This window comes from Lithobates pipiens, unplaced genomic scaffold (assembly GCF_037356315.1).
Source record: "Lithobates pipiens isolate NorthernLeopardFrog02 unplaced genomic scaffold, aLitPip1_a1.2 Scaffold_22, whole genome shotgun sequence".
Lineage (NCBI taxonomy): Eukaryota > Metazoa > Chordata > Amphibia > Anura > Ranidae > Lithobates > Lithobates pipiens.
The window spans coordinates 261,165,128-261,179,439 of record NW_027507784.1 but is presented as its reverse complement, the minus strand read 5'-3'; the positions used below and the strand labels follow the sequence as shown (position 1 = coordinate 261,179,439).

The 14,312-nt window shown below is 42.9% G+C and overlaps 1 protein-coding gene across 2 annotated transcripts in view; it reads right to left on the bottom strand.

Moving 5' to 3' along the window:
• OTOA (otoancorin) overlaps positions 1-14,312 on the bottom strand; it is a 187,691-nt gene that overhangs the window by 149,282 nt on the left and 24,097 nt on the right. For both annotated transcript variants that reach the window (XM_077449009.1, XM_077449010.1), the window contains one exon: positions 359-443. In XM_077449009.1, coding sequence (XP_077305135.1) covers positions 359-443 — 85 coding nt within the window. The remainder of the gene's footprint in view (positions 1-358; positions 444-14,312) is intronic.

Genomic DNA, 14,312 nt, shown 5'->3' with positions numbered 1-14,312 from the left:
GGTAGGCGGTCATGGGGTAGTAAAAACACAAATCAACTGCTCTCCTGTGAACAATGGCGGTCCACAAGAAAGGAGCCAAAAGTATAATACCAAAGCAATAACGGGTGCATAAACTGCTTGCTTTTAAACAACATGTTTAATTATGTATTAATTAATTTCATTAATTTATATCTTTTATATCTGTCAGAATATATTGCTTTATTTGTACAGCCTTCTTTGGACATTCAGCCAGAAATCAGCAGTTCCACTCCAAATGAGAATCACTGGTCTTCTGATACAAGTGAACCAGAAAATCACAAAGCCAGGCTGTACTTCACTTGTATTGAGCTTTAAAAGGTTGTTGGTAGTCTGGGGTTACCTGGAGGTCTCCAACCTCTTGTAGATATTGTAAATACAAGTAAACTTTTATTTTGTCTTTCAGATCAGATGTCCATGTATTGGGGCTACAAAGAGAGAGCTAATATGAGAGTTCTGTAATGTAAATGATCATGCACAACATTTATACTTTCCATGTATTCCATAAGCACAAGTTGAAGCCCAACTCCAGTTAAAACAATTTTTGAAGAGAGCGAGGAGAGATGTGGACATTTATTATTATTTTATTTTTTGTCTATCCAAATGTGGATGATTCTTCCTCACACTTCCTCACACTGTCTCTTTGACAGCGGTCAGATCGAGATGGAAGTGATGGATAATCTCACCACTTCTTGTCTAGTTGACCGATGTCAGACAGAACGGGGAGTGAAGGGAAATCCCGCAATAGAGGCACAGACAAAAATAAAAACATTTTCTTTTTTTTCTTTTTTTTAAATTTCATAATCTTTATTTATTTTCTTCAGTATTTTACATAATAAAAAAAAACATTCTCTATGAAAAATACATTCACTTATTTCACCCTAACAAGTAAAATGTTTCTGTATAACAGGGTAGGCCTTTAACCAGTTGCCGACCGCCGCACGCCGATGTACGTCGGTACAATGGCACGGGCAGGCATAAGGACATACATGTACGTCCCTTGCCTCCCGCGGGTCGGGGGCCCGATCGGGCCCCCGCCCGGTGCCTGCGGCGGTCGGTATTCGTGCGGGAGCGATCCCGGACGAGGGGACGGCCATTCATTCATGGCCACCCCCTCGCGATCGCTCCCGACGAATAGAAATCCCCGGTGACATCACTTCCTCTCCTGTAATGTAAACACAGGAGAGGAAGTGATGTATTCTCTCCTCCGTGTCGGTATTTTTCGTTCCGACACGGAGGAGAGCGGATCAGTAAGTTGCACCAACACTCACACACACAGTAGAACATGCCAGGCACACTCACACCCCCCCTTTACCCCCCGATCACCCCCCCAATTACCCCTGCCCCCCAGTCACAGTGACACCAATGTCATTTTTTTTTTTTTTTTTTTTTTTTTTGCATTGGTGTCATTTGTGACTGTAATAACTGTTAGGGCAGTTAGAGTTAGCCCCCTTTAGTTCTAATGTACCCCCCTAACCCCCCCAATAAAGGTTTAACCCCGTGATCACCCCCCGTCGCCAGTGTCACTAAGGCTGGGTTCACATTGCAGCGGTTTATGAGAACGAATGTGATTCGCACCGCACTGCAGTGCAAATCACATCCGATCTCTGTGCGATTCGAGTTCAGCCATTCGCCGCACCCGCCACACCCGCCGCACCCGCCGCAAATTCGCACGGGACCCTTTTTTTGGCCCGCAGCAGAATCGGATCGCATGGGTGTTCACACCATGCGATCCGAGTTTGCAGATCGCACTGCGATATGCGAACTGATCTGGGGGTGTCAGTAACATTTCACTGACACTCCCAGCAGTTCGCATAGGGCAGTGTGAACTGCCGCCGGGAGGCATGCGATGCGGGAACCCGCCGCGCATTCGCGGCGTTTCCGCATCGCTCCAGTGTGAACCCAGCCTAATAAGCGATCATTTTTCTGATCGCCGTATTAGTGTCACAGGTGACGCTAGTTAGGCAGGTAGGTATTTAGGTTCGCCGCAGCTTTTTATAGCGCCAGGGACCCCCATATACTACCGCATAAAGCCCCCTGATTGCCCCCTAGTTAACCCTTTCACCAGTGATCACCATATAACTGTTACAGGTGACGCTGGTTGGTTAGTTATTTTTTTATAGTTTCAGGGCACCCGCCATTTATTACCTAATAAAGGTTTAACCCCCTGATCACCCGGCGGGTGTCATTTGTGACTAATAACTGTTAGGGCAGTTAGGGTTAGCCCCCTTTAGTTCTAAGGTACCCCCCTAACCCCCCCAATAAAGGTTTAACCCCGTGATCACCCCCCGTCGCCAGTGTCACTAAGGCTGGGTTCACATTGCAGCGGTTTATGAGAACGGATGTGATTCGCACCGCACTGCAGTGCAAATCACATCCGATCTCTGTGCGATTCGAGTTCAGCCATTCGCCGCACCCGCCGCACCCGCCGCAAATTCGCACGGGACCCTTTTTTTGGCCCGCAGCAGAATCGGATCGCATGGGTGTTCACACCATGCGATCCGAGTTTGCAGATCGCACTGCGATATGCGAACTGATCTGGGGGTGTCAGTAACATTTCACTGACACTCCCAGCAGTTCGCATAGGGCAGTGTGAACTGCCGCCGGGAGGCATGCGATGCGGGAACCCGCCGCGCATTCGTGGCGTTCCCGCATCGCTCCAGTGTGAACCCAGCCTAATAAGCGATCGTTTTTCTGATCGCTGTATTAGTGTCACAGGTGACGCTAGTTAGGCAGGTAGGTATTTAGGTTCGCTGCAGCTTTTTATAGCGCCAGGGACCCCCATATACTACCGCATAAAGCCCCCTAATTGCCCCCTAGTTAACCCTTTCACCAGTGATCACCATATAACTGTTACAGGTGACGCTGGTTGGTTAGTTATTTTTTTATAGTTTCAGGGCACCCGCCATTTATTACCTAGTCTCACTAGTGTACCCCTAAATTTAGGGGTGTCTACTTTCCAAAATGGGGTCATTTGGGGGGGGTTTGTGCCATCTTGGCATTTTATGGCCTTCAAAACTGTAACGCCCTTAGAAAGCCTGAAGGCGGTGCTTGGTTTTCGGGGCCCCGTACGCGGCTAGGCTCCCAAAAAGTCCCACATATGTGGTATCCCCATACTCAGGAGAAGCAGCAGAATTTATTTTGGGGTGTCATTTCACATATGCCCATGGCATGCGTGAGCAATATATCATTTAGTGACAACTTTGTGAAAAAAAAAAAAAAAAAAAAAAAGTTTGTAATTTTCCCGCAACTTGTGGCAAAATATAAAATATTCCATGGACTCAACATGCCTCTCAGCAAATAGCTTGGGGTGTCTACTTTCTAAAATGGGGTCATTTGTGGGGGTTTTGTGCCATCTTGGCATTTTATGGCCTTCAAAACTGTAATAGGTAGTGAGGAGTGAAATCAAAAAATTACGCCCTTAGAAAGCCTGAAGGCGGTGCTTGGTTTTCGGGGCCCCGTACGCGGCTAGGCTCCCAAAAAGTCCCACATATGTGGTATCCCCGTACTCAGGAGAAGCAGCAGAATTTATTTTGGGGTGTCATTTCACATATGCCCATGGCATGCATGAGCAATATATCATTTAGTGACAACTTTGTTAAAAAAAAAAAAAAAAAAAAAAGTTTGTAATTTTCCCGCAACTTGTGGCAAAATATAAAATATTCCATGAACTCAACATGCCTCTCAGCAAATAGCTTGGGGTGTCTACTTTCTAAAATGGGGTCATTTGTGGGGGTTTTGTGCCATCTTGGCATTTTATGGCCTTCAAAACTGTAATAGGTAGTGAGAAGTGAACTCAAAAATTTACGCCCTTAGAAAGCCTGAAGGCGGTGCTTGGTTTTCGGGGCCCCGTACGCGGCTAGGCTCCCAAAAAGTCCCACATATGTGGTATCCCCATACTCAGGAGAAGCAGCAGAATTTATTTTGGGGTGTCATTTTACATACGCCCTTAGCATGTGTGAGCAATATATCATTTAGTGACAACTTTGTGTAAAAAAAAAAAAAAAATTTTTTTTTTGTCATTATTCAATCGCTTGAGGCAAAAAAATAAAATATTCAATGGGCTCAACATGCCTCTTATCAATTTCCTTAGGGGGTCTACTTTCCAAAATGGGGTCATTTGGGGGGGTTTTGTACTGCCCTGCCATTTTAGCACCTCAAGAAATGAGATAGGCAGTCGTAAACTAAAAGCTGCGTAAATTCCAGAAAACGTACCTTAGTTTGTAGATGTGACAACTTTTGCGCAAACCAATAAATATACAATTATTGACTTTTTTTTTACCAAAGACATGTGGCTGAATACATTTTGGCCTAAATGTATGACTAAAATTGAGTTTATTGGATTTTTCTAATAACAAAAAGTAGAAAATATCATTTTTTTTCAAAATTTGCGGTCTTTTTACGTTTATATCGCAAAAAATAAAAATCGCAGAGGCAATCAAATACCATCAAAAGAAAGCTCTATTTGTGGGAAGAAAAGGACGCAAATTTTGTTTGGGTACAACATTGCATGACCGCGCAATTACCAGTTAAAGCAGCGCAGTGCCAAAGTGTAAAAAGACCTCTGGTCATTTACCAGCAAAATGGTCCGGTCTGAAAGTGGTTAAAAAACATTCTTATCCATAAAGTATCATTAATTCTTCTACTATCGATCCACTTTTTCTCTCACTACTCAGATGTTCTTCCTTCTTTTTTTCTCTATTTTCCTTTCCCTTCTTTACCATTCCTTTCTTCCAACCTCCCTTCTCCCCCTCACCTATCTTCCTAATCCCTCATACTGGGTATCTCAGCCTATCCAACTAGGGTTTCCACATCTTTTTAAATTCTTTAACCACTTAACAACCGCCCATTGCCGATTAACGGCTTCAGGGCGGTTGTTTAACTCTGAGAGGCCGTTAATTAACAGCCTCTCAGAATTCTGCTCTCGCGCGCCCCCAGGGGCGCGCACACGAGATCATCCGTGACCGCCGGGTCCAGTGGACCCGGCGCATCACGGATCACTGTAAACGGCCGCTCGTCGCGGCCGTTTACCACGTGATCGCTCCGTCAAATGACGGAGTGATCACTTGTAAACAAACCGGCGTCATGTTATGACGCCGGTTCCTCCCTCCCCCTCTCTGTACCGATCGGTACAGCGGAGGGGAAAGAGATCGGTGTTAGCAGCGCTGTGGGCTGCATCTGCAGTGCCCATATCGCTGCTCACCGAATTTAACCCCTCAATTCCCTGCCAATACTCTGCAATACCCTGCAATACTCTGCAGTACCCCCCATTACTCTGCAATACCCTGCCATTACTCTGCAGTACCCTCCATTACTCTGCAGTACCCCCCATTACTCTGCAGTACCCTGCCATTACTCTGCAGTACCCCCCAATACTCTGCAGTACCCCCTAATACTCTGCAGTACCCGCCATTACTCTGCAGTACCCGCCATTACTCTGCAGTACCCCGCCATTACTCTGCAGTACCCTGCCATTACTCTGCAGTACCCGCCATTACTCTGCAGTACCCCGCCATTACTCTGCAGTACCCTGCCATTACTCTGCAGTACCCCCCAATACTCTGCAGTACCCCCCAATACTCTGCAGTACCCGCCATTACTCTGCAGTACCCCCCAATACTCTGCAGTACCCGCCATTACTCTGCAGTACCCCCCAATACTCTGAAGTACCCTGCCATTACTCTGCAGTACCCCCCAATACTCTGCAGTACCCTGCCATTACTCTGCAGTACCCCCATTACTCTGCAGTACCCCCCATTACTCTGCAGTACCCCCAATACTCTGCCGTACCCGCCAAAACTCTGCAGTACCCTGCCATTACTCTGCAGTACCCCCCAATACTCTGCAATACCCCCAATACTCTGCAATACCCCCCAATACTCTGCAATACCCCGCCAATACCCCGCCAATACTCTGCAATACCCTGCCATAAATTGCCATACCCAGCCATACTCGGAGATACCCAGCCATACTCAGTGATACCCTGCAATACCCAGCCATAGACGCCCCCCCACCCCTCACCGCCCTCCGGTGCTTCTACCAACTCGCCAGTACGATCAAAGCCAGAATCTTTTTTTTATTTTTTTTATTTCGGGCTTCCCAGCCTAGAGGTGAGATGTGGGGTCATATTGACCCCCAGATTTCACTGTAAAGAGGACCTGTCACCCCATATTCCTATTACAAGGGATGTTTACATTCCTTGTAATAGGAATAAAAGTGATCAAAAATTTATTTTTGGGGAAAAAAATGTCAAACTAAAATAAATAAAGTAAAATGAACAATAAAAAAAAAAATTTTTTTAAAGCGCCCCTGTCCCCATGTGCTTGCATGCAGAAGCGAACGCATACGTAAGCCCCGCCCACATATGAAAACGGTGTTCAAACCACACATGTGAGGTATCGCCGCGAACGTTAGAGCGAGAGCAATAATTCTAGCCCTAGACCTCCTCTGCAACTCAAAACATGTAACCAGTAAAAAAAAATTAAAGCGTCGCCTATGGGGATTTTTTAAGTAACGACGTTTGGCGCCATTCCACGGGCATGTGTAATTTTTAAGAGTGACATGTTCGATATCTATTTACTCAGCATAACTTCATCTTTCACTTTATGCAAAAATTGTGCTAACTTTACTGTTTTTTTTGTTTTTTTTAAGCACAAAACTGTTTTTTCCCCCAAAAAAACACGTTCGAAAAATTGCTGCGCAAATACTGTGTATTCTCCAGGGTCTTTGCTAAAAAAACATATATAATGTTTTGGGGTTCTCTGTAATTTTCTAGCAAATAAATTATGATTTTTACATGTAGGAGAGAAATGTCAGAATTGTCCTGGGTGCTCCAGAACGCCTGATGGTGCTCCCTGCATTTTGGGCCTCTGTATGTGGCCACACTGTGTAAAAGTCTCACACATGTGGTATCGCCGTACTCGGGAGTAATAGCAGAATGTGTTTTGGGGTGTAATTTGTGGTATGCATATGTTGTGTGGGAGAAATAACCTGATAATATGACAATTTTGTGGAAAAAAAAAATCTTGATTTTGCAAAGAATTGTGGGAAAAAATGACAACTTCAAAAAACTCATCATGCCTCTTACTAAATACATTGGAATGTCTTCTTTCCAAAAAGGGGTCATTTGGGGGGTATTTGTACTTTTCTGGCATGTTAGGGTCTCAAGAATTGAAATAGGCCGTCAGTCCTTCAGGTGTGATCAATTTTCAGATATTGGCACCATAGCTTGTGGACTCTATAACTTTCACAAAGACCAAATAATATCCACCAATTTGTACTTATTTTTACCAAAGATATGTAGTAGTATAAATTTTGGCCCAAATTTATGAAGAAAAAATTACTAATCTGCTAAATTTTATAACAGAAACGAAGAAAAATTAATTTTTTCGCCGAATTTTCGGTCTTTTTTCTTTTATAGCACAAAAAATAAAAAACTGAGAGGTGATTAAATACCACCAAAAGAAAGCTCTATTTGTGTGAAAAAAAGGACAAAAATTTCATATAGGTCCAGTGTTGCATGACTGAGTAATTGTCATTCAAATTGTGAGAGCACCAAAAGCTGAAAATTGGTCTGGTTATTAAGGGTGTTTAAGTGCCCAGTGGTCAAGTGGTTAAAGTTTCCTCTCCTTAGATATATTACCCTTTCCTTCCATATTATTTCCGTGATTATCAGCTGCCAGTCTGCTACTGAAGGGGGGTTTTTTGCTTGCCACCTCTGCGCTATCAATTTTCTTGCTTGAAACATACACCTCAATACTGCTTTATTTATACATGCTAATCCTCCTATTCCTTCGTCCAGGCCCAACACACATACCCTGGGGTCCCCCTTGACCGCCACTCTAAATATTTCATTCAAAATGGTAACAATCTCTGACCAGTAGCGAAAAAGTTTTGGGCATCGCCAGAACATGTGTGCCAGGTCCCCAGACTCCTGGCATCTAGGGCATTCATCATCTGCTCTACGTCCAAAGCTAAACAGTCTCTTTGGTGTGTAATATGATCTATGTAGCAGCATTAAATGTGACATCTTCTGGGCAGGCGAAACTGAGATTGAGTGCCCACCCTCCAATATCTTCATCCACTGTTCATCCGTAAATGTTCCAAGTTCCTCCTCCCATTTCCTTCTACATTTAAACCTTTCTGGGCTTACTATACTTCCTTCACATATAAATGGGTAAACATCCGCTATAAATCCTTTTGCCCTTTCTTGGGAGTTTAATCTACAATAGATAGGGGAATTGTTCCAGACTGGTCCCTGCTTATTGAATTGTTTCTCTAACGCGTGTCTAATTTGAAGGTATTTATAAAATGATTGTTTTGATATATCGAACTCCGATCTTAATGCGTTAAATGTTTTCAATATGTTTCCTGTGTATAACTGGGCCAGCTCGTCTATCCCCTTTATTTCCCAATCTTTAAATCCTCCTATGTTTTCCATTTCCTGCAGGTTCCGGTTATTCCACAAGGGGGCGTATTTGGTTAAGCCTCCCAGGCCTTTAATCGCCTTAACTGCCTTCCACACTTTTACTGCTAATTTTATTGTAGGTGTTCTTTGGAGGAATGAGTTTGCCTCAAGAGCTTCTACCATAGTCTTATGGGGTGTCCCCGTTAACATTAGAGCCTTGTTCGTTCCACCAACTATCTCCTTACTCATTCCCAGATGCTGCAATTGGGCAGCTAGGAAGTAGCTCCTTGGGTGTGGTACTGCCATTCCTCCTTTTCTTGTTGGTGATTGCAGAGTTTGTAAGGCAATCCTTGATACTCCACCTCTCCATATGAGTTCTTGAAATAGTACCTCTATTTTCCTGAACCATTTTATATCTACCCATATCGGGGAGTTATGTAGCGTATACAATAACTGCGGCATCCATAACATTTTAATCAAATTACATCTCCCTGCAGTCAATAATGGAAGTCTCTTCCAAATTTAAATTTTATTTTTACATTTAGCTATTAATGGGGCAACATTATCACTTATGTATTTATTGGGATCTCTGTGTATATGTATCCCCAAATATTTCATTCGTTCCACCACTTCCATCTGCGGCACTGCCACTGGACTTTGGCTCCTCAATTTATCCACTGGCATAAGGGCTGATTTTTCCCAGTTTATAACCAATCCCGAGAACCTCCCAAAATCTATAATGACTTTCATCCCCTGCCTGAGGGACTGCTCTGTGTCCCTCAAGAAGAGGCAAATATCATCTGCATACAACGCAATCCTCTCTTCCCTCATCCTCCTTTGGAAGCCAACCATATTCGTATTGGATCTAATTGCAATGGCTAGCGGTTCTATCGCCAGGGCGAAGATCAGGGGCGACAAAGGACACCCCTGTCTTGTCCCCCTCTCTAAAAAGATCTTATCTGAGTACTCATTTTTAACCCTGATTCTGGCACTAGGACCATTATACAGAGTTTTTACTCATGCAATGAGCATGGGACCAAATCCAAATTCGCCCAATACACGCCAGATATATCTCCATTCTAAACTGTCGAAGGCTTTGATCACATCCAAAGCCATAATTGCCTTTTTGCCTTCGTTTTCTGTTGGTACTTGCAAATTAAGATATAATCTTCTTATGTTCATACTTGTAGACCTGCCTGGTATAAATCCCGTTTGATCGGGATGTATCAATCTGGAGATAATTTTATTCAACCTGACGGCTAGTACTTTAGCTAATATTTTAGCATCCGCACAAAGGAGGGAAATGGGTCGATAAGATTGGGTTTCCCCAAACATTTTCTAATACAAAAAGGAAAGTTTAAAACTTTTATTGGGATCTTACTCTCTTTTCTCTTTTCTGTGTTGGTATTTAAGGTCTAAACTCTAATTGGATCATTTTAGTTCACTAATCACATAAAGACCAGTGTCTGACTACCTCCACTGACCCCCCCATGTCTACTATTTCTATATGATGGACGGATAAGTATACATTGAGTCTAAAAACCATGGTATATATAATATATTTAAAAATTGATCAATCCTGATATCCTGATCATAACCTAACCTCTCAATCTCAAACAATCTCATTTCTTGAGGCCTTCAAATTCCAGGACAGTATAAAACACCCCAAAATTACCCCTTTCTGTCAAGTAGACAGACCAATGTATTTAGTATGAGGCATGGTGACAATTTGGTCACAATTTGTTTTTGTTTTTATCACAAATGTTGTTATGTCTCACACACAGCATAGGCATTCTCATAATTATACCCCAAAACACACTCTGCTACTTCTCCCAAGTTTAGGGTACCACATGTGTGAGACTTTTTTTATAGCCTAGATGTAGGTTCAAAATCCAAGGAGCACCTTTAGACTTTTAAGAAGCATAAATTATGTCAAATTGTCTAACTATCTGTCATATTTCTCAAGCTCTTGAAGTGCCAGAACAGGAGAAACAACCACAAAATGATCAAATTTTGGAAAGCAAAGACCCCAATTTATTTTCTGAAAGGCATAGGGGGTTATTTACGAAAGGCAAATCCACTTTGCACTACAAGTGCAAAGTACACTTTAAATTGCACTGAAAGTGCAGTCGCTGTAAATCTGAGGGGTAGTTCTGAAAAAAGGGGAAGTTCTGCTGAATTTATTATCCAATCATGTGCAAGCTAAAATGCTGTTTTTTATTTTCCTTGCATGTCCCTCTCGGATCTACAGCGACTGCACTTCCAAGTGCACTTTCAGTGTAATTTCAAGTGCACTTTGCACTTGTAGTGCAAAGTGGATTTGCCTTTCGTAAATTACCCCTATAGTGAGTCTTTTGAAAATGTCATTGTTGCCACAAGTTTTTGTAAAATACCAAATAAAATTTTTTTTTTTTAATCATAACCTTGTCAATTAATAAAGTACTTCTAACATACAGCATTGGCATACAGTAGTTAGAATTACAACTCAAAATACATTTTGCTACTCCTCTCGAGTGTTGTCAAGTATGACAATACAACATGTATGAGACTTTTTCATAGCCTAACCACATAGAGAGGCCCAAAATACTAGGCGCACCTTCAGGTTTTCTAGGGTCATAAATTACGCATCTAATTTCTTTGCTACCTACAACGTTTTTGGAGGCCCTGGAGTGCCAGTACTCTAAAACACCCACAACATAATCACATTAATCACATTTGGAAAATAAACATGCCAAGGTACTTTTAAGTGGCACAACGAGGCTTAACCACTTCAATACCTTAGGGCTTCATATGACATCTTTGACATTGAGTGGGAATATCTGAATAATGCCTGCAGCTATAGGCATCATTCAGATATCATTTTTTCATTACAGTGATTCTGTGCATGATAAGAATGATCATAGCGGCAGTTCTGCCCCCCCCCCCCCGCCGCCATCCGGTGCTTCTCCGGGCTCTACCTTGCCATCGAGGGCCCAGAGAAAGAATCGGCTGGCGTCGGATGAGGATGATAGAGATTTCCGGCGACCAAATGGTCACCAGTCATCTCTATGACCGTCAGAGGCTCCCGGAAGTAAATAAAGCCACGATCACGGCTGTCAACATGAGATCAGTGAATTTTTTGTCACAATCTAATGCTTTCCAGCCTGGAGGAGAGATGTGGGGTCTTATTGACCCCGCATCTCTCCATAAAGAGGACCTGTCACACCATTCCTATTACAAAGGATGTTTACATTCTTTGTAATAGGAATAAAAGTGATCAAAAAAAAAATGTAAAAAAAAAAGTGCAAAAATTTAAAAAATTAAGTAACATTTGAAAAAAATTAAATAATTTAAAACGCCCCTGTCCCCGTTAGCTTGCATTCAGAAGCAAATGCACATGTAACTCCCACCCACATATGTAAACGCGGTTCAAACCACACATGTGAGGTATCAACGCGTGCTTTAGATCGTGTGCAACAATTATAGTACTAGACCTCCTCTGTCACACTAAACTGGTAACCTGCAGACATTTTCAAAGTGTCGCCTATCAAGATTTTTAGGTACCGAAGTTTGGCGCCATTCCATGAGTGTGCGCAATTTTAAAGCGTGACATGTTAGGTATCTATTTACTTGACGTAACATCATCTTTCACATTATACAAAAAAATTGGGCTCACGCTACTGATTTGTTATTTTTTAATTCATGAAACGTTTTTTTTCCCCAAAAAATGGCGCTCAAAAAATTATTGCGCAAATACCGTGCAAGATAAAAAGTTGCAATGACTGCCATTTTATTCCCTAGCGTGTCTGCTAAAAAAGCATATATAATGTTTGGGGGTTTTGAGTAATTTTCTAGCAAAAAAAATGTGATTTATACATGTAGGAGAGAAGTACAAGAATAGGCCCCAATATTGAAGTGGTTCATTTTTTTTACCAAATTGCAACAAATTTTTGGAAAATTTAAATGATTTTCTTTCTTTACACAAGGTTGACAATTTATTAGGATATTTGTAATACACAGCGTGGGCATACTATGAATTTCATCCCCAAAAGATACCACATGTGTGAGACTTTTTAAATGTTTGGACTGATTATGTATCAGACATTGTATCTTGTATATCACACAAATCAACCCCCCCCCCCCCCCCCAGGAATGCCATGTTTAATAGTCAGGAGGTATAGGAGGCTGAACCAAGGAAGAACGAAAAAGTTCCTGTGGTTGCAGGTTGCAGTCCACAGGGGATGGGTGGTCCTGGTGTCTTTCTGGAAAATAATCAGTGGTGCAGGCAGCAGGCAGAGACAAGGTCAGCAAACAGGAAAAGGATTGGTCCAGGCAGCAGGCAGAACAGCCAATAAACCGTTCAGGGTCAGTACATGCAGCAGTCATGGCAAATGATCAGGAACATTGTCACAGATGTGACAGTGATCAAGAATACTGTTGTGGCTTACACTGGTCTGGTGACACTGAGACTGGTGTGGCAGTGACCAGGAACACTTTTGATGGCTGCAATGGCCTGGTAACACTGGCACTGGTGTGGTGGCAAACAGTACAATACTGATGTGGCAGGGATCAGGATCACTGTTGCTAGCATACACTAGTCTCCTGGTTATTAGGAACATTGTTGCTGGCTTACACTGGTGTGATGACACTGGGACTGGTATTGCAGTGATTGAGGACACTCTGGCTAGTTTCTCTGGATGTTGTGACATTGTCACTGGTGTGGCAGTGATCAGGAACACTGTTGCAAGCTTACTCTAGTCTGGTGACACAGACTTAGGTATCAGTGATCAGGAACACTGTTGCTGTCATATACTGGTCTGGTGACACTGAGACTGGTGTGACTGTGATCAGGAACACTGTTTTAGGCGTACACGGTTTCAGGCGTACTGGTCTATCGACAATGGTACTAGTGTGGCAGTAATCAAGAACACTATTGCAGGCTTACAATGGTCTGATGAAACTGGGACTGGTGTGACAGCAACCAGGAACACTGTTGCTGGCATACACTGGTCTGGAAAAACTGGGACCAGTGTGGTGGTCATCAGGAATACTATTGCTATCTTACACTGGTCTGGTCAAACTGGGACTGCTGTGGTGGCAATCAGAGACACTGTCACTGGAGTCACTGGCTGTGGTGACACTGGCACACCAGCCATCAGGAACACTGTTGCTGGCATACACTGGTCTGGTGACACCACGACTGGTGTGCTAGTGATAAAGAACACTGTTGCTGGCATTCACTGGTCTGATGACACAGGGACTGGTGTGTCAGTGATCAGGGAAACTGTTGCTGGCTGCACTGGTCTGGTGTTTGTGTGATCAGGAACACTGCTTCTGTCTACATTGGTCTGGTTAATTCTGGTCTCCTTTCACAGAATGAACTCACATGAGATATTTAGGTGTCAATTCACTAGACCATTTTGCGGTATTCACCAGGAAACTCTGAAAACCCTTGGTAAATACTGCATGAAAAAGCATTAAAATCCATTAACAGAAGAAAATAAATAATTAAATGCATGCCAAAATTAGGTAGTGGTCCATCCAGGCATGCGGTATTTGTAAAATGTGTACTGGTTTTTAAGGAGCAGGCTGCTGCCTGCTCCTTAACGACTAATATACCTCACAGTTGTTAAGGAGCAGGTGGATGCCGCATCCTTAACAACAGATGAGTCATCAGCTGTCAGCAGGGATCCCCACTGACAGCTGAATGTAAAAAAAAAAAAAATGCTGGCAATTAAAAAATGTAAAAGAAAACTGTGGGGGTTCCCCCCCCCCCCAATCCATACCAGGCCTTTTGACCTTCATCTAGCTTTATTCCTCCAATGAACGTTTTTTAAATTGGGAAGCAGGTAAAAATATCTCTAAATTTTGCCTAATAAAAAAGCTATAGATTTCATTACATCTTTCTGTC